The sequence below is a fragment of the Paroedura picta genome, chromosome 3 (genome assembly GCF_049243985.1).
Source record: "Paroedura picta isolate Pp20150507F chromosome 3, Ppicta_v3.0, whole genome shotgun sequence".
In the NCBI taxonomy this organism is placed as follows: Eukaryota; Metazoa; Chordata; class Lepidosauria; order Squamata; family Gekkonidae; genus Paroedura; species Paroedura picta.
The window spans coordinates 143743286-143766675 of NC_135371.1; the positions used below are offsets into that span (position 1 = coordinate 143743286).

General features: G+C 44.5%; 1 protein-coding gene and 1 long non-coding RNA gene across 4 annotated transcripts in view; one reads left to right on the forward strand and one right to left on the reverse strand.

Moving 5' to 3' along the window:
* The window catches only part of LOC143833042 (ATP-binding cassette sub-family A member 10-like), a 113630-nt gene extending 90591 nt beyond the window's left edge, over positions 1-23039 (reverse strand). Inside the window, exons 1-2 of one of the 3 annotated variants that reach the window (XM_077328354.1) lie at positions 22901-23039; positions 11863-11975 (exon numbers count right to left, since the gene is read on the reverse strand). In XM_077328354.1, the coding sequence (XP_077184469.1) occupies positions 11863-11967 (105 nt within the window). In that variant the 5' untranslated portion in view covers positions 11968-11975; positions 22901-23039. Of the gene's footprint in view, positions 1-11862; positions 12054-22900 lie in introns of those variants that run through there. The other 2 variants (XM_077328353.1, XM_077328355.1) reach the window with 2 other exon arrangements.
* On the forward strand, positions 10725-17687 carry LOC143833043 (uncharacterized). Its single transcript, XR_013229504.1, has 4 exons — positions 10725-11023; positions 11473-11664; positions 15537-15609; positions 16057-17687. It is a non-coding gene; the product is annotated as an uncharacterized LOC143833043 (long non-coding RNA).
* Positions 23040-23390: the final 351 nt, after the last annotated feature.

A 23390-nucleotide genomic window follows, 5' to 3' on the forward strand; every position in this document is an offset into this window, starting at 1 on the left:
CACCGGCAACACTAGTTATACATCTTGAGGGCAATGATTTAGCCAAGACAAAGGGTGACAGAAGTCTGTGGCACTCCATTGGGTGGCATTAAAAGGGTTAATAAAATGGTTGACAAATTTGTTATCAGTTGGGGTGGGTGGTAATCCACTATCCGGATATTGGCCCAAAGCTGGAGGAGTTGTATCACCCTGATGGCATACATTTGTTGGAATGGGGCCCTGACATTTGGCTGCAAGGTATCTCTGTAACACTACTGGATTGGGCAAGGTCTGCTGAGTATTGGTGGTAACAAGGCCAGGAAAGTCCTTGTTCTGGTGGTGGGATGGCATAGGGGGGGGCCTGTTTTGGGTGGAGGGCCGGCCGACATCCTGGACTTACCAGTTTGGGAGTCTCCATAAGAGGTGGCTGGGAGTTTTACGGTGATCCCTGTGGGAAGGCTTGGGGCTCATACAGCCAAGTTGCCTGAGGTGGACCAATGGAGATATGCGGCCCCAGTGGTACCTCAGGTGGGACAATTTCCCTTTGTGTAAGGAACCGCAGTGGTTGGGAGACAGGCAGGTTCATTTTCCGTCTTGTAGTGCAGTCCCACATTGGGACTGCGCATGCGCAGGCCTGCCGCTCGGAACCTTCCCTAGCTAAAAGTCTCCAAAGAGGGCGCTCCGCACCGCTGCCACGCATGCGCCGGGTTCCCCGCGCACCGATCACGAGGACACGGGGCAGAGCGCCCACCCTCCTCAGTTCTCTTTTCGCCGCCGCGATTAGTGGACGTCCTTTGCAAGTCTCCTCATCTTTCCTTACTGCGTCAGCGATATTTTTTGATATTTTTCCTTCAGGATGGCTTCCAAAGCTATTTTTAAGAAGTGCAGCCAGTGTGCTGTAAAGATGCCGGTGACGGACGAGCACGACCGTTGCCTTATTTGTCTGGGTGAGGGCCACTCCGTACCTTCGTGTTTAATCTGCCAGAAGTTTACACTGAAGGCCCGCTCTGATAGAGCCGCGAGGGTCAAGGCGGCATTTTGGGAGAAGGCCCTTTCAGCAGAACCTCCACGTCCCCAGTCTGAGCCGACTCCATCTCGGGCACCATCGAAGGCCCCATCTGTCCTTGGATCCAGACCTTCCTCCGTCCGTTCTGCCATGGAGCCGTCAAGAGGCTCTCCAAAACCTCCTAAGAGACCCCCAGTGGCGTCTGAGGTTCCTAACGTTGCTTCGGCACCGGTGTTACTGCCTTCGGAACGGGGGGCTTCGGCCGATCCCCCGGTTAAAAAGGCAAAAAAGTCCAAGCACAAGGACAAACCTTCGGTTCCGAAACACGGATCCATGGTCGTCGGTCCTTCACGCCTCCGTTGCAAGAGCCTTTAACGCAATCCTATTCCTTGGATGTGCAGGACGATGGATCCTCGGTAGCATTGCCTCGATCCGTTTCTACTCCCCCGACACAGTGGAGACCGGTGACCTAGGTCCCTGTGGGGCATTCACCAGTATATGTCGGCCAATGGGACCGGCCTATGGCCGAGGAGGAAGATCCTGTCTTGGACTTCCCTGACAGCACTTCGGCTATGATGTCGGCGGTTCCGTCAGGTTCGTTTGAGCCCCAGTCCGTTCCGATTCTCACCAGCCCAGAGTCCGCATCGGATCCGTCCCCCGATGAAGCCTTGGCAGATCCTACCTCAGCTTCGGCTACTGAGGACTACAGAATGTATGGAGAGCAGCTCCTACGAATGGCGAAAGCTCTTGTCCTGGATGTTTCAACGTCGGATGCGAGGCCCAAGGACAAGATCCTGAGCAGACTCTATTCTAATACCCCGTTGAATATTGCCCTGCCTATTATCCAGGGTTTCGAAGATCTGACGGTCCCTATCTGGGACAAACCTGCGTCGGTGCAACCAGCACCGAAGAAAATTGAATCCCTGTACAGGGTGAAGCCTGACTCTTCGGAGTATCTTTCCATCCATCCATCTGCCACCTCGTCCATCATAGACGATATGCAGTTGAAACGCAAACCTGGCCAGCATTCCTCCCTGGTAGACAGGGAGAGCAGGTGCTTGGATACATTGGGACGGAAGGTCTACTCCTCCTCGGCGCTCAGTTTCCGTATAGCCAATTACCAGGCCATCATAGGCGCCTATCAACTTTGTTTGTGGGAGAGTTTCTCGAAGTATATTGAGCTGATTCCCGAAGAGCAACGAAGCCTTGCCCGCATGATCCAAGCCGAGGCGATCAAAACTTCTAAACAGGGTATCAACTCAGGCAAGTATGCGGCAGATATCGCGGCCCGATCCATGGCCTCTGCTATTGTTCTTCGTCGCCATTCCTGGCTCCGAAAAACATCCCTTCCTCTCAAAACCAGAATCAAGGTTGAAGACATGCCGTTCGAGAAATCCTCGCTGTTTGCTAAGACTACGGATGATTTCCTATTCTCCTTGAGGAAGACCCGGCAGTCAGCGAGATACTTGAATTCTTTCCCTCCTCCGCCTTCTCAAAATTTTTACCAGCAGCGCTTCCAACGTCAGGCCTCATTTTCCACGCCCTACTACTCTCAACGCTCCTCAGGTTCTCCATCCCAGTATCCGCCCCGCTCCGGTCCGCCCCAGTTCCAATCCCGAAAACATCCTCAGCGTCAACGTCCTTCGAACCAATCTTTTGGTCAAAGCCACCCCCACCCCCAACAAAAGTTCTGACTATGCCAGCAGCCCGACCCCGTAGTTCCATTTTTTGGGAATCATTTGGCTGAATTCCGTGAGGCCTGGTTCAGTATTACCCAGGACACCTGGGTTCTGTCTATCATTGTTGAGGGCTATCGCTTGGAGTTTCAGTCCTCATCGGTCTGTGTCTTGGGTTCTTCTGCCCCAGATAACCCCTTCCCAGAGCTTAGTGTTCAGCTCTCTGACCTATTGTCCAAGGGAGCTGTAGAGTTGGTGCCAACAGGTGCCCAAGAGTTGGGTTTTTTCTCCCGTTTTTCCTTGGTGGATAAGAGGGACGGCGGGGTCTGTCCGAGCCTAGACCTTCGGCAGCTAAATAAATGCTTATACATTTCCAAATTTCGTATGGTCTCGTTACCTTCCATTATCGAATCCCTGCAACGTGATGCTTGGTTTGTAGTCTTGGATCTCAAGGACGCATACTTCCATATTGATATTCATAAGTCCTACAGGAAATACCTTCGGTTCCGACACGGATCCGAGATTTATCAGTATACCGTTTTACGTTTTGGATTGGCTACCGCTCCACGGGTTTTCACAAAGTGTATGGCAGTAGTAATCGCTTTTCTCAGGCTGAGAGATATTACAATATTTCCATACCTGGATGACTGGCTTTTGGTGGATCCTGACGCTTTGGAGCTCATGGACCAGATTCAATTTACCTTATTGGTTTGTGCCCGACTGGGCTTGGCAGTGAACAGAGAGAAGTCCCGCCTTGTCCCGTCACAGGAGGTAGAGTTCATAGGAGCATTCCTAAATTTGGCTACTGCTACCGCCTCCTTGCCAGTCCATAGAATACGGCCTTTGTCTTCGATTTCGGGGTCCTTTGGACGGAACCGATGGCAACCTGCATACAGACTCCAACAGGCTCTCGGCCTTATGGCCTCAGTGACAGCTGTGGTCCCCTATGCTAGATGGCACATGAGGGATCTCCAATCCTGGTTTCTCAGGCGTTTTAACTCATTAAGACACTCACAGTTCCAACACTTTTCCGTTCCAAGATCAGTTGTCCGATCCCTTCACTGGTGGTTCTCGGAAACTAACCTGTTGAGGGGTGTACCCTTTGGCTCCTGGATGCATGATTTAGTTCTTACTACTGATGCGTCTCTAGAGGGTTGGGGGGCATACTGCGGCAAGTTGTCAACTCAGGGTCGTTGGTCCCCTTGGGAATGTACGTTACATATTAACTTTCTGGAAATTCGTGCTGTGGTTTTGGCCTTGACTGTTTTTTCAGATTTATGCCGGAGCAAGCGGATTCTCCTTCGCACGGACAACACTGCGACCCTGTTCTATATCAACAAGCAGGGAGGCACCGGGTCTTTAGCCCTATGCTCTGAGAGTGTGGCAGATTCTTTTCGAGATTCAAGCAGACATGAGGGCTATACACATAGCGGGCTCCATGAATACCAGAGCAGACAGATTGAGCAGGGTGTTTTCTCAGGAATACGACTGGACATGAGACGACCTGGTCCTGAGCCTCTTGTTTTCCCTATGGGGAACCCCCCAGATCGACCTCTTTGCCAGGGCACATTCTGCGAAGGCCCACGAGTTTTGCTCACCAGGGGGGATAGACCCGCAGTCTCTGGGGGATGCGTTCCAGATCACATGGACAGGGGTTCTTCATTATGCTTTCCCCCCGCTGCCTCTTATCCCGAGGGTGTTGGCAAAAATGTCTGCGGATGATACGGATGCGATACTGATTGCCCCATTTTGGCCCTGTCAGCCATGGTTTACCAAGCTGAATTTGATGGCCAAGGGCATTTGGATCCGACTCCCGTTGGACTCTGCCCTCCTGACTTCCGATTCCCAACCATGCCTGGATTTATCCAGGCTTCACCTTACGGCATGGCGGATTACGCCACTGTCGGACCCCTCCCACCTAGCATGAGGGAAGTGTTGTTGCAATCCCGAAAAAGCTCTACTAGGCGGAGTTATGGGAATAAGTGGGCTAGATTTGAGCGTTGGTGCCTATCACGACATCTTTGCCCATTTACTTGTCCCTTACCACAGGTCCTGTTGTACCTATGGGAATTAGCAAACTCTGGTCTGGCAGTTACCTCTGTCAGGACTCACTTGGCGGTGTTGGCCTCTTACCACGCCGAAGTGCAGGGCACTTCAGTATTTGCCCATAAATTGTCCAAACGTTTTCTCCGGGATCTTACGAATTTGTTTCCCCCCCGTCAACCACCAGTCCCGCAATGGTCTTTGGAGGTAGTCCTGCAGGCCTTAATGAGTCCTTCCTTTGAATCCATGGGTTCCATTTTGTTGGCTTTGCTATCCATGAAGGTAGCTTTTTTAATCGGCATTACATCTGCGAGAAGGAACAGCGAACTAGCCTCGCTGAGGATAGATTGCCCCTTTCTGAAGGTCTTCCCCTCCAGGGTTGTCCTCCATCCAGATTGGCAGTTTCTACCCAAGGTAGTCTCTCAGTTTCATCTCTCACAAGAGGTCTCCCTTCCGGGTTTTTTCCCAAACCCACAATCACCGGGAGAACAAAAACTACACAACTTAGATGTTAAACGTGCGATTTTTTATTATTTGGATAGGACACGGGACTTTAGGAGATTGTTGTCCCTGTTTGTGTGTTATTGGGGGCCTAAGAAGGGATGCAAGGCGTCTTCCCAGACCCTCTCTCGTTGGCTGGTGTCCGCAATTCGTGCCTCATACAAGGCTGCAGCACTCCCATGCCCATTACACCTGCGGGCACATTCGTTGAGAGCTCAGGCCACCTCTGCTGCATTCCTCAGGCAGGTTCCTCTTCATGACATTTGCAGAGCGGCGACGTGGTCTAATGAAAGCACTTTCATCAAACACTATGCGATCGATCTGTCGGCAAGATCAGAGGCTCGATTTGGAACTTCGGTTCTGCATTCACTTTTTTCATAGAGGACTCACCCACCTCCACAGGTATTTAGCTCGTGAAAATCCCTATGTGGGACTGCACTGCAAGATGGAAAATGAAAAGAGTTGCTTACCGTTTACGGTAACTGTTGTTCATTGACGTCTTGTGTGCAGGCACACATTCCCTCCCACCTGCCCCGCTGAGTCTGAGAGTTTATTGTATTCGTTCTGAAGAGCAGCGGCAGAGAACTGAGGAGGGTGGGCGCTCCGCCCCGTGTCCTCATGATCGGTGCGCGGGAAACCCGGCGCATGCGTGGTAGCGGTGTGGAGCGCCCTCTTTGGAGACTTTTAGCTAGGGAAGTTTCCGAGCGGCAGGCCTGCGCGTGCGCAGTCCCAATGTGTGCCTGCACACAAGACATCAATGAACAACAGTTACCATAAATGGTAAGCAACTCTGTTAATCCTTTGCATGCACTGGGTCAGAAAGAGGAGGGCATGGTTGGCTGGCCACAGCTGTAAATTTCCTTCCTATGCGAAGCTAACACTCCTGTTTGTAAATAAAAGCTGTGGCCTGGTTAAGCCAACATAATTGGTGGTGTGAGCATCTTTCTTGGGGCTAGTTGATGTTTGCCTGCCTATCAAAAGGAGGCCCTAGCTTACCAAGGCCAAGATTGATGCACAAACGCCTTGACAAAGACACCACAGAATCATGCATGGAGTTAGGCAAAGAGGTGGAGAGGTGCCATGTGCACCAGCCTGGCCTCTTTTGCCTGACCTGCTGCTCTGGACGGTTGTCCTTCCCACTCACCCTATGTTCAGGTTTATGGTTGAATTTTGTTATTTGTTTTAAATCATTTGGAATTAAATTTGACACAGTTTACGGGATAGCATAGGGGGAGCCTGTTTGGGGGTGAGGTCCAGCCTGCATCCTGGACTCCCCAGTTCAGGGGCCCCCATAAGAGGCAGCTGTGTGTGAGCTAGGCTGACCCCTGTGTAAAGGCTTGGGGCTCACACATCCAGGTGGCCTGAAGTAGACCAATGGAGGTGTTTGCCCCCTGCGGTACCTCAGTGGGACACTTGGCCTTTGTGTAACGGACCACAGTGGTGAAGACAGGCAGGAATCCTTTGCATCAGAAGGGGAGGGCGTGGTTGACTGACCACGGCAGCAGGTTTCCCTCCTATGCCATGCCAATGCTCCTGTTTGGTAAATAAAAACTGTAGCCTAGTTAAGCCAACATAATTGGTGGTGTTAGCATCTTTCTTGGGGCCAGTGGATACCCCCACCTGTCAAGAAGCATACCATTGTGAAGCTATCATCACTCAGAATGATGGGCTCAGAGCAGAGGGATTCACTCTGGACCTGTATATACATTATCACATATACATATAGTAGGAGGAATCAGGGATAAGTAAAGTAGCTATTCTCATATTATGTGAAGAACAGAAAAGTCAGTAGAACAAGTTTACTAGGTTCATCGAAACTAAGTGTGAGTGTAAAGTGACATGAAGTATCAGCCAAGGGACATTTAGGCAAGTGAGAAGCATACATGTTTTGCCTTTGCTTTCTTCTGCACTCTTCCTTGGAAGTTCCCTTCCAAGTGCCAACCCTGCTTAGCCTCTGAGATCTGACAAGATCAGGATATACCATGCTGCCTTCCATTCCAGAAGAAAGTGATCAACCATGAAATTCAAGGAAAGGTGTGTAAATATAATTTTAAAAAATACCACACACACACAGAGTCACACAGAGATGCTTGAGTGCCATTAAAGTTACAAAGGGCATTGACCTGTGAACCGCACTTTGCCTATTGACAAGACACATGTACTTTGGCCATGACTGCTATAGCCAGTTGAGTAATCCTGTTGGCACATCCATTTCCCCCAGTTCAGCTGCTGTTGTATACAACAACCAGTGAGGTTGGATGGAATACAGAAATATCTTTCTATTCACACATTTAGACATAGCCAGCTAGGAATACAGCCAAGTAAATTAAAAGAAATAGGAAAAAAATCAAGGATGTACAGTTGATGTATCCATAACAGTGACTAGAGCTCCTCAAAAGCAAAAGGACTCCAGCTGCCACTCACCTGATGTTCCCCATTCCAAGTTTCTTTCTAGCTTAGACAGAAATTGCATGGTTCTCACGGACTCCCATATGAAAGCAGTACTACCCACTATATTTAGGAAGAGGCAAGCAACTGTAGAGCCTCTTGTGGTGCAGAGTGGTAAGGCAGCAGAAATGTTGTCTGAAAGCTCTGCCCATGAGGCTGGGAGTTCAATCCCAGCAGCCGGCTCAAGGTCGACTCAGCCTTCCATCCTTCCGAGGTTGGTAAAATGAGTACCCAGCTTGCTGGGGGGTAAACGGTAATGACTGGGGAAGGCAATGGCAAACCACCCTGTATTGAGTCGGCCATGAAAACGCTAGAAGGTCAGGCATGACTCAGTGCGTGCACAGGGGATACCTTTACCTTTAAGCAACTGTAGTTTTCTGAATCTAGAACCATAGCTATCCCACATCCTTCTGTCACTTTTTCCAAACTTTTGTGCTTAATGATGATATTACTGAATTATCACCAAGCAATTAACACCCACTGAGGAAACATCAGACAATCTATGTCATCAAATTACTGAAGGAATGGCCAGACCAGTACCGGCAGAATTAGTTGAAGTATTCCAGACAAACAGTTGTTAATTAAGACTTCATTTCTACTACTGAAGTTAATCTATTTGACAAACTAGATTGTCTCTTGAGAGTGTGGCCCCAAGCTAAAAGAACTCTCAATATTAAAATCAAATAAGCAAAGTATTAAATTTTGAGCTTTACTCCAGTAAACACTGGTTTTATTTAAAACATTCCCTCCTCCACCTGTTTAAACAGAAGCTCTCATGTTACAAATTTCAAAAACTGATTATTTTTATCCCACCAAATTCTTGCTCTGGATGGGATGTTGCAGCCACTGCAACCATCCCTTAGTGCAGCCCTATTTTCATCATGCTGATACACAGCCACCCATATCGCAACAGAGGTCACTAGATCATAGGATCATTGAGTTGGAAGGACCTCCAGGGTCATCTAGTCCAACCTCCTGCTCAGTACAGGAACTCACAACTACCTGCCCACCCACAGTGACCCCAATTTCATGCCCAAGTGATCCCTCCACCAAAATTATCCAGAATCCAGCCTGGCCTGCAGGAAATTCATCTAACCATCCCACAGTGGCAATTAGCAGTTCCCTGGGTTTGCAAGGAAGGGCCACAAGAGACAAACACTGGCACATCCCTTCTTACCCACCCACTCACAAGGAAACAGGCTTCTGCCAGCATGTCCCTAGATGAAATAATTGTGTACACTAGCAAGTCCTTATTGCAGATTTTGAGGCCCTGATTCAACGTCTATGGCTGCATATGCAGAACTCTTTTGTGAAAAGTCTAAGGTTCCACACAGAAGAATTGCAGAGATATTATTTCTGAAAGGGGCTTTGTATGAACAACTCTAGATGCCTCATTTCTAGGATCAAAGCCAAGGGTGTTTCAAGGTCAGTTGATTATATTTACATAATTACATAATTACTTTTGGCTCCAATAAAAAGAATGGATTGATTCTAGCAAGAGAACGGCATCCCCCCTGCTTTTTCTTGCATGATTATAGAAATACTTCTACAATTGTGCATAATGGGTAGTGTGGTAACGCACTGTAGGGTTTGAAAGTGCATCTTGTACTTTCGGAGACATTTTTAAAACAAAGCAACACAAAAAGGTTATAGTAAGAGATGACCTTGAAGATGGTTGCTTTTTATTAGATTATAAAAACCAATAAAAATGAGTTTTTATTGGATAAAGTATGGCTTTCAGCTGGACAGAAAGATTAAGACAATGTTAAGTGACAGCTGGAACACAGCATGGAGTGAGGAACACCTGATAAGAGGCAAATTTATTTTTAAAAAACTGAATAAAAATTAATTTTCAGAAAAGTTAGAAAAGGTGTGTTAAAATTATAGAATAAACCAGAAGTTCCCAATGTGGTTCCCAATGTGGTGTCCGTGGCTGTGCATCTTTTAAAACCATTGCTTTAGAAGAAGAAGAAGAAGAGTTGGTTCTTATATGCCGCTTTTCCCTACCCGAAGGAGGCTCAAAGCGGCTTACAGTCGCCTTCCCATTCCTCTCCCCACAACAGACAGCAGCAGCTGCCACCATAGTACAAGGAACTCTACTGTGGGACTGAAGATAAATTTCAGCAGCCATTTTGTGGCTGGTTCTGTCTCCTGCAGTTGCCATTATGGCAGTCATTTTGTGGCTGTGCCTACCACTCTGTTTAGGAATTTCAAGGGTGAGCACAGGCTCAAAAATACTGGGGACCCCCAGAATAAACAAAGTCAATTAGTCTGTTTAATTTTGTAATGTGGATCTTAATGGTTTGATATCTAAACAGAAAGGGCTTCATATATCTTACTGTTTACTATTAACAACAAATATATATATATATATATTAAGCACCAGGTTCTCCTTAAGAAAGCTGTTGGGCTTTTTGATGTGGAACACATCTTCTGGTGCACCCCTGGGATGGAACTGGGTACAGTTATGATGTCTGTAGTTCCACCCCTGGGAGCGCAACAGAAGACGTGGAGAGGCCATCAGCAGATGGGACTGAGGCTGTGGCTGAGGCACTGGCCACAAAGCCAGCAGAGGCAGAGATGGGGCCACTGAAGCCGCCAATGGCCACTCCACAACCTGCGGGACTGCTGTGGAGCAAGGCGCCACCCCTGAAGCTGGCTGGGGCTACTGTGGGACTACAGGGGCAAGGTGCTGAGCCTGAAGCTGGCAAGCACTACTGTACAAACATTGCAGGGTTGAGCTCTACTCCTGAAGCTGGCTAGGGCCATCCTGTGACCCATATGACCACTGTGGGGCAGGGTGCCACCCTTGAAGCTGGCTGGGGCTGTCCCACAACCCGTGCGACTGCTGCTGGGCAGGGCTCCATCCCTGACACTGCTGGAGCCGACCCGTGACCTCTGCAGACATTAGAGCACTGCCAACACAGACAAAAAAGGCCAGGGCACACCTGCCATGACATATAACTAGGGAGGGAGGGGGACGGAGCTTCTGTGTGTCTCTGTCTGAGAGGGAGGAGGGACCAGGAGGAGGTAAAGGAAGCTAGAGGGAAGGAGGGAGTGGGGAGGTGGATATGGGGGAAGGAGTCGTGTGTGTGTGTGTGTGTGTGTGTGTGTGTGTGTGTGTGTGTGTGTGTGTGAGGGAGGGACCAAACAGCCCCATAACAGATATGTGTTTCACATACCTTTGAGAGTCAGGTTGTCACAACTTTTTTTTAGTTCAGAGGGAAAGAGCTTCACAAGCAATCTATGGTAGTGATACCATTGCAACAGGTTATTGATATCATTTAGGGTTGCCTGTTGAGATATGCAAGATCTGTAGTGTGCATGCATCAGCAGCATATGAAGAATATCCAACAGGGCGTATCAGAGGGTATGTGTATTTATCATAGTTAGAATAGGAGCTTCCTGATATTTTTCAACTAATTCCATTCACAAACCAATCTAGGTGGACTGCCAAACTTTGTTAAATACACTCCTTATTTAAGTTAAGAGGATAGTCCTAGAAAAAGCACATACCCTTGCCCACAAGAAAATAAAGATAATAATGTTCCTGTAGATGAGGTGGTTCCTCTTACAGCCCCCAGTTTGGATCACAGCTGATCTCTGCTAAGGTTAGTTAATACAACCAGAAGAACATAGAAATTTCTGATTCGCTCAATTGGAGATTTCTTGCTTTTTTTTTTTAGCACACTTCCTCTCTGTGTGCCTCCAGGCTGAATGAAAGCTGAACAAGTTAGACAGTTAGTTATGTCTTTCCCTCCTCTTTCTATAATAAGTTTGTTTCTCTTCTTAATAAAACTATTTTATCCTTTTAAGCAGCTTGTTGCTTTTGCATATTGAAACTCTACCAAAACTGCCAACCTCCAGGTGGGACCAGGAAATCTCCCAGAATTGTAACTCATCTCCAAATGACAAAAATTGGTTTCCCTGGAAAAAATGGCTGCTTCAGAAGAGGGGACTCTGGAATTATATTCTACTGATGTCTTCACCTTTCTCCCCCCAACTCTCAAGGTATTTCCAAATTCAGAGTTGACAACCCTAATATTATTGCAGTAGGAGCACAGGAATGTTATTCTGAGAGCGTGTCAGCAATGGCTGTGAGGAAAACTAGGTTCAGGTTGGAAAATTATAAGACAACAGTAATTATACAAACTTCAGTAGAGGTTTGCACACTCATACACATTCTCAAAATTAGCTCTTTATACTTGCCTGGAAACTTTGTGTTTTCATCCTCCATTTCACAATTATGTTTTTCCATAAGAGTGTTTTAATTTGTTGACACATGCTGGCATTTCTCTTGTGTTCTTTTTGCATTTCAGGATCTGCTTTCAAAAGTATGTTGAGAGAAATTTGTTAGAGCAGGCAAGGTACAATGCTGAGCAATGGTTAAAAATTACTGATAAAACAAAGTCTCCCCTCCTGATTATTTGAACAGGGTTCTGCAAAGATCTGTTTTCCTAAAGAAATCGATATCTGAAATGGGATGGAACCAAGTACTGGTTGGTCAACTGAAGTGATAATAATCAGCATGCATTGTGACCCAGAAAGTGAGCTAGGCTTTTCATCATTGATGTGATTCCACTTCCCTAGGTTGTAACATTGAAATATTTGTTGACTGCTGCTCTTGGTCCAGCTGGCCCATGGTGGTTCACAACAATAGCCATAAGATACAATAAAACCCCCAAATAACCATAAAATTCTCACAAACCAATAATTCCAGCCCTATCATACTCAATGGGCTCATCATCCCCATGACTCAGGGGTGTATTCATAGGAAGGATCCAGTCAATAATACTAACAGTAAAATTCTAGTTTTAATCCAATTTATTGATTAATTTACCAGTATGTATGTCTAAAGTACATCATTAGTTATAAAGCTCATATAACTCATCAATTACAATGTTGATTAAATTAGTTTCTTGAAAGCTGATGTCACATTTTAACCTTACATGTATTGGAAATAACTGAATTGAGATATATTAAAGGCTATATCCAAATAATTCAAATCATATGTCAACAGTTCATTTATGAGTCCCAAAAAGTCATAAAATAGAGAAATTATATAGTTTAAAAAGTATTTAAGCAAAAAAGGGTAGAACAAATATTAAAATGAAAAAATGTAGATCCAGAAAAAGGAGACAAAAAAGAAAAAAATCAAACAAAACCCCTCAAAAATAGTGCTGAAAATATTTAAAACTCTCACAGATATTCAAAATCCAAAGTCATAAGATGAAAGAAGACATCCCAGTAAGAATAAGTGAAAGAAAACATCTCAATATGAAAAAGACATTAAAATATTTTTAAGTCTTTATTTTTAAATGTCCTAAATATTAATCTTCTCCAGCAGGTGGTGGTCTTACAGCAGTTTTCACTCACTTTGAAAGATTAAGATAGTTATGTTTTCAAGGATTTGGGCTTCTAACCTATATCAACAAGACTATTTTTCTCATAATTATGAAGGAGGGGGACAGGTTATGGGAAGGATCATAATAAAATTTTAGAATAGATTATGTGCTTAAATACATTCAAGACAACTTAAATAAAATAAAATAAAATAAAATAATAGAAGAATTGGCAAGATAATATATTTCAGTTTATACAATCTGTAATAATGATGAGTAGTTACCATTTAGGATAATTCTTTAATAATAAAAATTAGGAAGATTTATAAATGTAATAACAGATTGACCAAACTTTTGTCTAACAAAATTTAACAGTTCTGAGAAACGATCTGTACAGAGAATTTTTTTTCTTCTGCCATCCAAAAATTGGAAAGAAGCCTGGTTTCAGACATCAAAGGAAAATGCAGCTGTGCAAAAGAAAATTTGCCAAATAGCAATTATCTCTGATAGAGTCCCATAACAAAAAAATTGTTACTGTCTGAAGCATTTCAATTGTAAACTGTTCATTAAGAAATATAAGACTTGACAGAATATAACTCAGACAACTTTGTTTAATTCATCAGCTTATCTGCATAAAACTTCTCAATAAATGTATAGATTCTGTAAAGTTATTGTTATCTAGTTAGTTTGATAGAGGAAAATAAACAACAGACAGAAAGACAAAAGGATCCAGGCAGGCTGTATCAGTATATGACCCAATATGTTTGTTTAAGTTCCTGATGTTATCCACAAAGGATCAAAAAGCTGGAGACATGTCTCTGCTTTAATCTTCTCTGTGTGATATGAATGTGGGGGGCCTTATTGGTGGGGGGATTTGAAAACAATTAAATACTCCTTAAACACTAACTGGTCCACTTAACAAACAATCCTGAGAGCAATTACAGTACATGCTCTCAGCTGACTGCCATTTCTGGAGTCCTTCCCTTGTGTGTATGTATTGACGGATTTTTTAAAAATCCAAAAATGATACAAGGAGCTCCTGTAGCTTTAAGCAAGGAATTCTCTAAGTATTCCAAGCTGTATTTCAGTGAGCAAAAGACAGAAGGAGATGGCAGGGTCCCTGACCTGAAGCTGTGAGTGTTGTCTATGATATATGAATTCTGGAATGATATTTTGACCAACATTGATGGCTAGAACTTACCTCTCTCTGCCAACTGTGTGTCTGGAATCAGGACAGAAGCAGAAAAGGAAACAGGAGAAGGGGAGAGACTGTTAGGGTTTTCAGAGGGAAGTCCGGTGAGACGTGGGAGTGGAGGTGATGGCAATATGGAGGGAAGGGAGGCAGCAGCAGAGAGTAATCAGTCTAGCTGTCACCACTGACCATTACATGGGATTTTCTACTGAGAGGATCACACTCCTAGTTTCCCTTTTCCAACTGCTGAGGGCCTGGACACCACAGGGTGAGTTATCTGCTGGGGGCACTCTGGACGAATAGCTTCTCACCAGTCTCCCACCTCCCACTGGAGTTCCCATTTTCAATACTGTTTCTGGGATGGTGGGGGTCTATCTGGGACTGAGAGCCACTACCGGCACTCAACATTCTAAAAGATTTATTTAAATAAGTGCTTATAAGAATAATTTTAGCACCACACAGATTGAGCAAAAGATTTTTTTAAAAAAACTGAGTATAAGACACAATCCTCCTGTCCCTCCTGAATAAACATAGAATCATAGAATCATAGAATCATAGAGTTGGAAGGGGCCATACAGGCCATCTAGTCCAACCCCCTGCTCAACGCAGGATCAGCCCAAAGCATCCTAAAGCATCCAAGAAAAGTGTGTATCCAACCTTTGCTTGAAGACTGCCAGTGAGGGGGAGTTCACCACCTCCTTAGGCAGCCTATTCCACTGCTGAACTACTCTGACTGCGAAAAAATTTTTCCTGATATCTAGCCTATATCGTTGTACTTGAAGTTTAAACCCATTACTGTGTGTCATCTCCTCTGCAGCCAACAGAAACAGCATCCTGCCCTCCTCCAAGTGACAACCTTTCAAATACTTAAAGTGGGCTATCATGTCCCCTCTCAACCTCCTTTTCTCCAGGCTGAACATTCCCAAGTCCCTCAACCTATCTTCATAGGGCTAGGTCCCTTGGCCCCAGATCATCTTCGTCACTCTCCTCTGTACCCTTTCAATTTTATCTACGTCCTTCTTGAAGTGAGGCCTCCAGAACTGTACACAGTAGTCCAGGTGTGGTCTGACCAGTGCCGTATACAATGGGACTATGACATCTTGTGATTTTGATGTGATGCCCCTGTAAAAGGCATTCGCCTTTTTTACCGCTGCATCACACTGCCTGCTCATGTTTAGTTTACAATCCACAAGTACCCCAAGGTCTCGTTCACACACAGTGTTACCTAGAAGCGTATCCCCCATCCAGTAGGCATGCTTTTCATTTTTCTGACCCAGATGCAGAACTTTACACTTATCTTTATTAAATTGCATCTTGTTCTCATTTGCCCATTTTTCCATTGTGTTCAGATCTCGTTGAACTCTGTCTCTATCTTCCGGAGTATTTGCCAGTCCTCCCAATTTGGTGTCATCTGCAAACTTGGTGAGTAGTCCCTCCACCCCCTCATCTAGATCATTAATAAATATGTTAAAAAGTACCGGGCCGAGCACCGAGCCCTGAGGTACCCCGCTACTCACCTCTCTCCAATCTGATGAAACACCAATGACAACAACTCTTTGATTGCGGTTCTCTAACCAATTCCCTATCCACTTAACTATCTGAAAATGTAGATTGCAGTCCTTCAACTTATCCATCAGAACATCATGGGGAACCTTGTCAAAAGCTTTACTAAAATCCAAGTAAATGATATCAACCGAATTTCCACGATCCAGCAAACCTGTTACTTGGTCAAAAAAGGAAACCAGGTTGGTCTGGCAAGACCTGTTGGAGACAAATCCATGCTGACTTCCTTGGATCACCAAATTATCCTCCAGATGTTTGCAGATCGCTCCCTTTAATATCTGCTCCATTATCTTCCCCACAACACAGGTCTGTAGTTTCCCGGGTCATCCTTCCTCACTTTTTTGAAGATCGGAAGAACGTTTGCTCTCTTCCAGTCCTCCGGGACATCTCCAGTCCTTAAAGAGGTCCCGAAGATGATGGACAAGGGCTGTGCAAGTTCTCTGGAAAGTTCTTTGAGCACTCTCGGGTACATTTCATCCGGCCCAGGGGATTTGAACTCATCCAGTGCAGCTAAATGCCTCTCGACAACCTCTCTATCCATGTTAACCTGCCACCCAGACACTATCCTACTGCTACTGCCATCTCTAGATGTGCCTAAATCCTTTGACCTGTGGGAAAAAACAGATGTAAAATAGGCACTAAGCCTTTCTGCTTTCATGCCCTATAGATGTTTAAAAAATACTGCAGGCTCCTTTACATGGTGAAATTACAAAAGTTCTATAAAGTTCTCATTACTTCAAAGCTTCATTAAGCTCTCCAGTGACAGCATGGCAAATGGTGTTCCACCTGGGCTCTCAGATTAGATACTCCTTTTCTGGTGGACATAAGGCAAAAGAGACCCTTCTTCCAGTTGCATGGAGATTTTCTAAACTTGGTATCTCCAATCACTATGACTAGTTCAAGCAGAGTCAAAGGAACATTTCTACTTCCAATGCTGTAACCACTGTACTCCAGTGGCTATATAGTTATGCCACAGTGCATGAAACCAAATGGTTAAAAGTTGAGCATACTGCTTGCAGTCACTTCCTGCTTTTCCTCTGATGATCCCACTGATGGAAGACTTTTAGCAAGTATTCAGCAAGTACACAAAGATTAAGTACACTAATATCCTAGTGGGGAGAGCCAAGCTATCCATGTTAAAGACTGCCTTTATGTTCCAGAAATGGCAAATAATCTTATTTCTGTGAGAGCACTTGTGAAGAAAGGAAAAATATATCTTTTGGAGAAAAATGTGATATCAGACAGAGGGGAGAACTAATTTCAACTGACAAAGTATATCAAGATTTATTTATTGTTATTATTTATTATTCCTGTGGGCCTCTTCAGTATTTCAGGTCTCCAAATTTCTGATACCTGCCAGGAGGAAGAGGAAAGTGCCTATCCATTCATTCCATGCAAGTCAATTAGCATCCAAATGACGATGAGTCCATGGGCTAGCTTTTTCTCATCCTTCTGAAGTACAGGGGGGGGGGAATGCTTCAAAGTGGTCACTTTAAAATCTCCAAGCAACAAAGCATTCCTCTACAGTGCCCAACCTCTGACCACGTAGAATGGTACCAGCTAGATTTCAGGAAGAAAACTGTCATAGCCTAGTTCAGCAGTGAAATGGCTGGAGGTGGTGAGCTCCCCCTCATTGGTGATCTCCAAGCAGCGGCTGGACAGATACTTAAGGCTGATCCTGCATTGATCAAGTATCATGGATACTTAAGGCTGATCCTGCATTGATCAAGTATCATGGATACTTAAGGCTGATCCTGCATTGAACAGAGGGTTGGACTAGATGGCCTGTATGGCCCCTTCCAACTGTATGATTCCATACTGTGACCTACCTAATTAAAGAGAAAAGTGAAATACTGAAAAAAATCTAAAGCATATGTGGTAATAGTCAGAAACAAATTTCAGAGAAAGGAATATGCAGTGATAATACAGGAGAACATGTGGGATATGAAATTATTGTATATAATAATAATAATAATAATAATAATAATAATAATAATAATAATAATAATAATAATAATAATAATAATAATTGACTGAAGTATCAGCTTACAATCCATATATCCCAAAGCAGAATGGTTAGCAGAGAGTCAAAATCTCTCTTACTGAAATGCGCAGGTGATGTCAGGTAGCCTGAAGGAGCATACTGTACAAGTGTTGGGGAGAAGCAATCAACACTCCTATTTACCTGCAAAACAGATTACCTACTAAAGTTGCAAATAGTATACCCTATAAATTGTAGTATGGGCACAAACCAAGTCTGAATCATCTAAAAGTGTTTCAATCAGAGACCAACACTTACATTCATGAAGAAAAGTGGACCAGGGTGGATCTTAGAGCAGAAGAAAACATTTTTGTAGGCTGCAAACTAGGATAAGGTGACCAGGCATACCGAATCTAGCAGGACAGTCACGCCTCTAAGCCAAATGTCCCGCGTCCCGTCAGATGCTTTAGAAGTCCCGCTCCCAGTGGCCCAAGTGCCATTGCTGCTGGCTGGGCAGTCCTTCGCCCCTCAGCGCTTTCTCCACCCCCTCCGAGGCTGTGCCAGGGACGGGCTCGCTTGTGCAGCCCCTGCTGGCCAGCTCGACCACCAGAGCGAGAGCTTGCTTGCTGTGTCAAGGTCAAAAGCCGAAATTTTCTGCGGCTGTCATGACAGTTGGAGTAGCCGAGCTCAAGGGGAGAGGTTGCTGGGCAAGCATGAGAGGGAGAGAGCATGAGCGAGGGAGCCCGGCTGATCTTTGCCATCGAGGAGTTGTGGCCAACCCCTTCCCCTCTTTAGCGGATCACCAACCAATCAGAATACTCTATGAGTGTGGAAGTCATCACCAACCACTTTGCCCCACACCCGGAAAATGAAGGGCGGGAACAAGCTGCAGCCAATCAGAGAAGCAAAGGCTATTGCGAAAGCAGAAATTAAGGGAGAAGCCAAGCAGGGCGACAAAGCAAAAGCAGCACTGATGAATATCCATCCAAAAAAGTCGTGGCATGTGAGAAAGAAGGACAATGTTGCCCAGTTGCGGCAGGATGAAGTGGAGACCAAAGCCAAATGCCAAAAGCAGGAAGCCTGAGTCCTGCTGGCTGAACAGGAGGTGAGTAGCCTTTACAGCGCATGCACTGCCTGCCTAGCAACACGGTAGCTTCCCTGTAGCAGGAGGGGAGAGGAGGGGCCCGGAGGTGTTGCTGAGGCATTGCTGAGCCTTGAGGCGTTGCTGAGCCTTGGCCCGCATGAGCATGGCAGGAGCACACCTGCGCACCACTGGGGGAGGGGCACTTGACCACAGGGTGCCTCCCCCCATGGAAGGGTCCTTGAGACGGGGGATCTTCCCTTCTTCCCTTCTTATGGTGGGGTGGGGGAGACAGAAATAACGTCCCCAAACCCATTTCCTGCCTCCAAGGGAGAGGGCGGGCCCGCCGCCATCACCAAGGGGGGAGGGGGCCGCTACTGCTGCCGTCCCACTTTACTTCCCTCAAATTGGGTCACCTTAAATTAGGATGTACACAATCCTCAACTCAGAAACAGAAGCAGTCATGATCCGCAACGTAGTCTACATTGATGAAAGAGAGAATCAAGAAATATGAAGAAAGTCTCCCAACGCAAAGTAGAAGCTTATTCTTCCATGCGACGACAGTGGCAAGGCTAGTCTTGGCTAGAAAATGGAAGGTGCAAGATCTACCTTCTATAGAGAACTGGCTGACCAAGCTGGCAGACCTGGCTAAAATGGCTAACTGACATTGTTAGTCAATGGAAAGACAGAAGAAGATTTTCAAGGACAATGGGGCCACTACTTAAACTATCTGAGAAGATAAACTGAACAGGGATAGAATGATTTATTTGTCAAGTTTGCAGATGACACCAAATTGGGAGGACTGGCAAATACTCCAGAAGATAGAGACAGAGTTCAACGAGATCTGAACACAATGGAAAAATGAGCAAATGAGAACAAGATGCAATTTAATGAAGATAAGTAAGTTCTGCATCTGGGTCAGAAAAATGAAAAGCATGCCTACTGGATGGGGAATACACTTCTAGGTAACACTGTGTGTGAATGAGACCTTGGGGTACTTGTGGATTGTAAGCTAAACATGAGCAGGCAGTGTGATGCAGCGGTAAAAAAGGCAAATGTCATTTTGGGCTGTATCAACAGGGGCATCACATCAAAATCACAATATGTCATAGTCCCATTGTATATGGCACTGGTCAGACCACACCTGGAGTACTGTGTGCAGTTCTGGAGGCCTCACTTCAAGAAGGATGTAGATAAAATTGAAAGAGTACAGAGGAGAGCGACGAAGATGATCTGGGGCCAAGGGACCAAGCCCTATGAAGATAGGTTGAGGGACTTGGGAATGTTCAGCCTGGAGAAAAGGAGGTTGAGAGGGGACATGATAGCCCACTTTAAGTATTTGAAAGGTTGTCACTCAAAGGAGGACAGGATGCTGTTCCCGTTGGCTGCAGAGGAAAGGACATGCAGATCCTGCATTGAACAGGAGGTTGGACTAGATGGCCTGTATGGCCCCTTCCAACTCTATGATTCTGTGATTCTGTTATAAATGAAAAATAAAAATCTTGCTAAAAAAAAAGAAATATGAAAAAAGTAAACATCAGTGAATCTATACCAATTGAGAAAAATGATGTACAGCAAACAGAAACAGTTCATTTGAGCCTAATGGACAACACAGAAAACACATTTGCAGAACCTAAAGAACTAGAAGGGGCTGCACAGCCAAGCAACAGATGCTCAACCAGACCAAACAAAGGCGTACCACCAAGAAGACTTTCTTAACTAGCAAAGGCAGAAGCTATATCTGAGCCTCCCCCATGAGGAGATAACAAGAAAACCTTCAGAAGAAGCAGGAATATGGATAAAGAATGCTCTTCAGTATAGCAGCAGCAAGGAGGATGCATGTGGAGCATCTGGATATAAAGCCTGCTTTGCAACATGGAGAAATAAAGGGAGATGTTTACATGTTTGAACAATTCAAAGCAACTCATATGTAAATTTCAGAAGAGTATATATGGACTGAAATAGGCTCTGAGATGTTGGAATGAAAAACTTCATCAAATGCTAACAAAAGAAAAAAATGAGCAAGAGAAGACAGAAAGATGCCCATGCACATGATACAGAGGCAACATATGGACTTATGTGAGTCATCTGATTTTATTCTATGAAGACAAGGAGGGCTGTGATGAAATAGTTCAACATCTGAATCAAGAAAGAGATGTGAACAAATTAGGAAACATTAAGTATCACCTTGGAATACAAGTAGAATGAAAGGAAGATGGAAGCTGTCTTATCAATCAGAAACAGGACATCCTAGAAATTCTGGACTACATGAATATGAAAAGAGCTAAGCCAGCAAGCACTCCAATGAAAACAATCTGAACCAGCAAGGAAATAATGTACTTCTTACTGACAACAGGCAATACAAAGAAGCAATTGGAAGATTGCTGTACATAAGCATATTGACATGCCCTTGTATTATAGGAACTGTGGACATGTTTTGCAGAAAGATGGAATTGCCAAGCAAAAGGGACTGAAATGCAGTCAAAAAAACTTCTGAAGTACCTATATGACATTGCACATATGAAGCCACAGTCACCAAGAAGTGACAATCCCAGGCTAGTATGTTATGTGGATACAGACTGGGCAGGAGATACTATGAACATAAAGTCTACTAGAAGACATTTAGTCTTCTGTGGCAGTGACATAGTTATCTGGAGCAGCAGGAATTAAGAAACTCTATGTGTCCTCAATGGAAACCCAACAGAAGTGTGCAGAAAGACTTTGGGATAAAGGAACCCAAACCAATACAACTTTTTGAAGACAACCAGGGGTGCATAAAATAGATCAAGATATTCAACTCAAGAACTAAACACATGGATGTGAAGCATCACCTAGCAAGAAACATGCAAGAAGAACGGCTTATTGAATTGGAATATTGTCCTACAGGTGAAATGATTGCCTATGTACTCAAAAAGAAAGAAAAGTTTGCAAGACTGTATAAGAAGATGAATCCTAAGGACACTGTACACTAGACTTTGAGAAGGGAAGTTGGAAAAGGCAATGTCTAGTGTACAAAGAAGAGAAGAAGACCCTGCAGGGGGACAGCGGGAAGACAATTAGATAGTGAGCTCAGCACTCTCTCTCCTTTTAAGTATCATTCCTTGTCTGTCTCCAGATTGCTACTCTCAGAAGAAGGCAATTTCGCCCTTCTCAGAAGTGTCTTTCTTTCAGTTAGAGATGTAGTTGGGAACCTATCTCTCTCCTTTCCTATCAAGTATCTTGTGCGCTATTGCAGTGTAAATTACTCTGCCAACAGGGGGCAGATAAAAGTGAGTGGGAATGGGAGAAGGAAGCAGGGGGAAATGAGGATATGAAGAGTGACAGAACAAGAGGGGGGGAAATCCTGAAAAATTTGGTACAGAAGTCTCTGCTGTTCCCCATACCCATCTTTTCCCCCTTTCTGCTATGGACTTCAGTTTTACAGAAAAACATTGGAAGAGAAACAGGATGTGGAGACACAGCAGTAAGGAAAATCTGTGATCTATCAGTCCCCGTACCAGGAGATGGACCCAATATGCTGCGCAGCCCTTTCTCCTTGCCAAAAACAGCTCTAAGAAACGTACTTCAAAATATAAACAATAATAAGTATGCTAATTTTTAAAAGGAAAATAAACAACAGCAGACAAAAAATGTGCAATGCTCTCTAAAACTGTTTGGGGATTGTAACGTCAAAATCCAGTCCTTTGGGACCATTGGCATGCATGGCTCCAAACACATTAAGTTTGAGCTTCCTAGGGAGCTTGACTTGATGTTATTTCTTGAATATTTCAACATAAATAAAAATTTCAACATCCTTAAAAGGAAACAGAACAGTATTACAAGAAGAAAATGAGATATCCAGAAAACTTAGACTGACCTAGTTAAATAAAGCCATTAATAATTCAATCAGTTTGGGCAGACAGTTTCAAAAGTTAAACTGGACACAGATTGCACTTAGGTCTGTGGTACTTAACTGCTTTAATCACAGAGAGCTAATTACACTGCCACCATTTTCCCATTTAAACAGTAACATTTTTTTTCCTTAATGATTTTAAAAACCTGCACAAAGCCATCCACAGCATCAGATATTAATACCATTAAAAGCTTACCTTGTGAGAAAACAGAGCTAGAATTCAAAGAAAACAGCAAACTGACAACAGTGTAATGTTTGTGGCAATTCTTTCTGTTTCATGGTGCCTTTATTGTTTTCACTCTTTTAATACAGCCAAAAAAGGCATGGTCATTCACAACTACTTTTTCCCACTAGTTCCACCCCTCCCAAGTTTTTCCCTTGGACAGCATGTCAGATTTCTTTGTTCTGAGTGCTTAATCAAGCTTCATGCTTTTGGCAGTTATGTTCCAGAATTCAGCACAATCAAGGTTTGGGGGGATATATGAAGCTCAGCATCAAACTGTAGAGGAAGGTACATTTTCTTCTATGTTCCTTGAAACATAAACATGTCAGGAGAATGGGGAGCCAGATTTAAAATGAATTTTTATAAACATGTATGGACAGAGTTCCCTTATTTATTTATGTGGGTAAAGAAACATTCATTGTGAAATCCAGCAATATATGTATCACAAGATCCTATTCACATG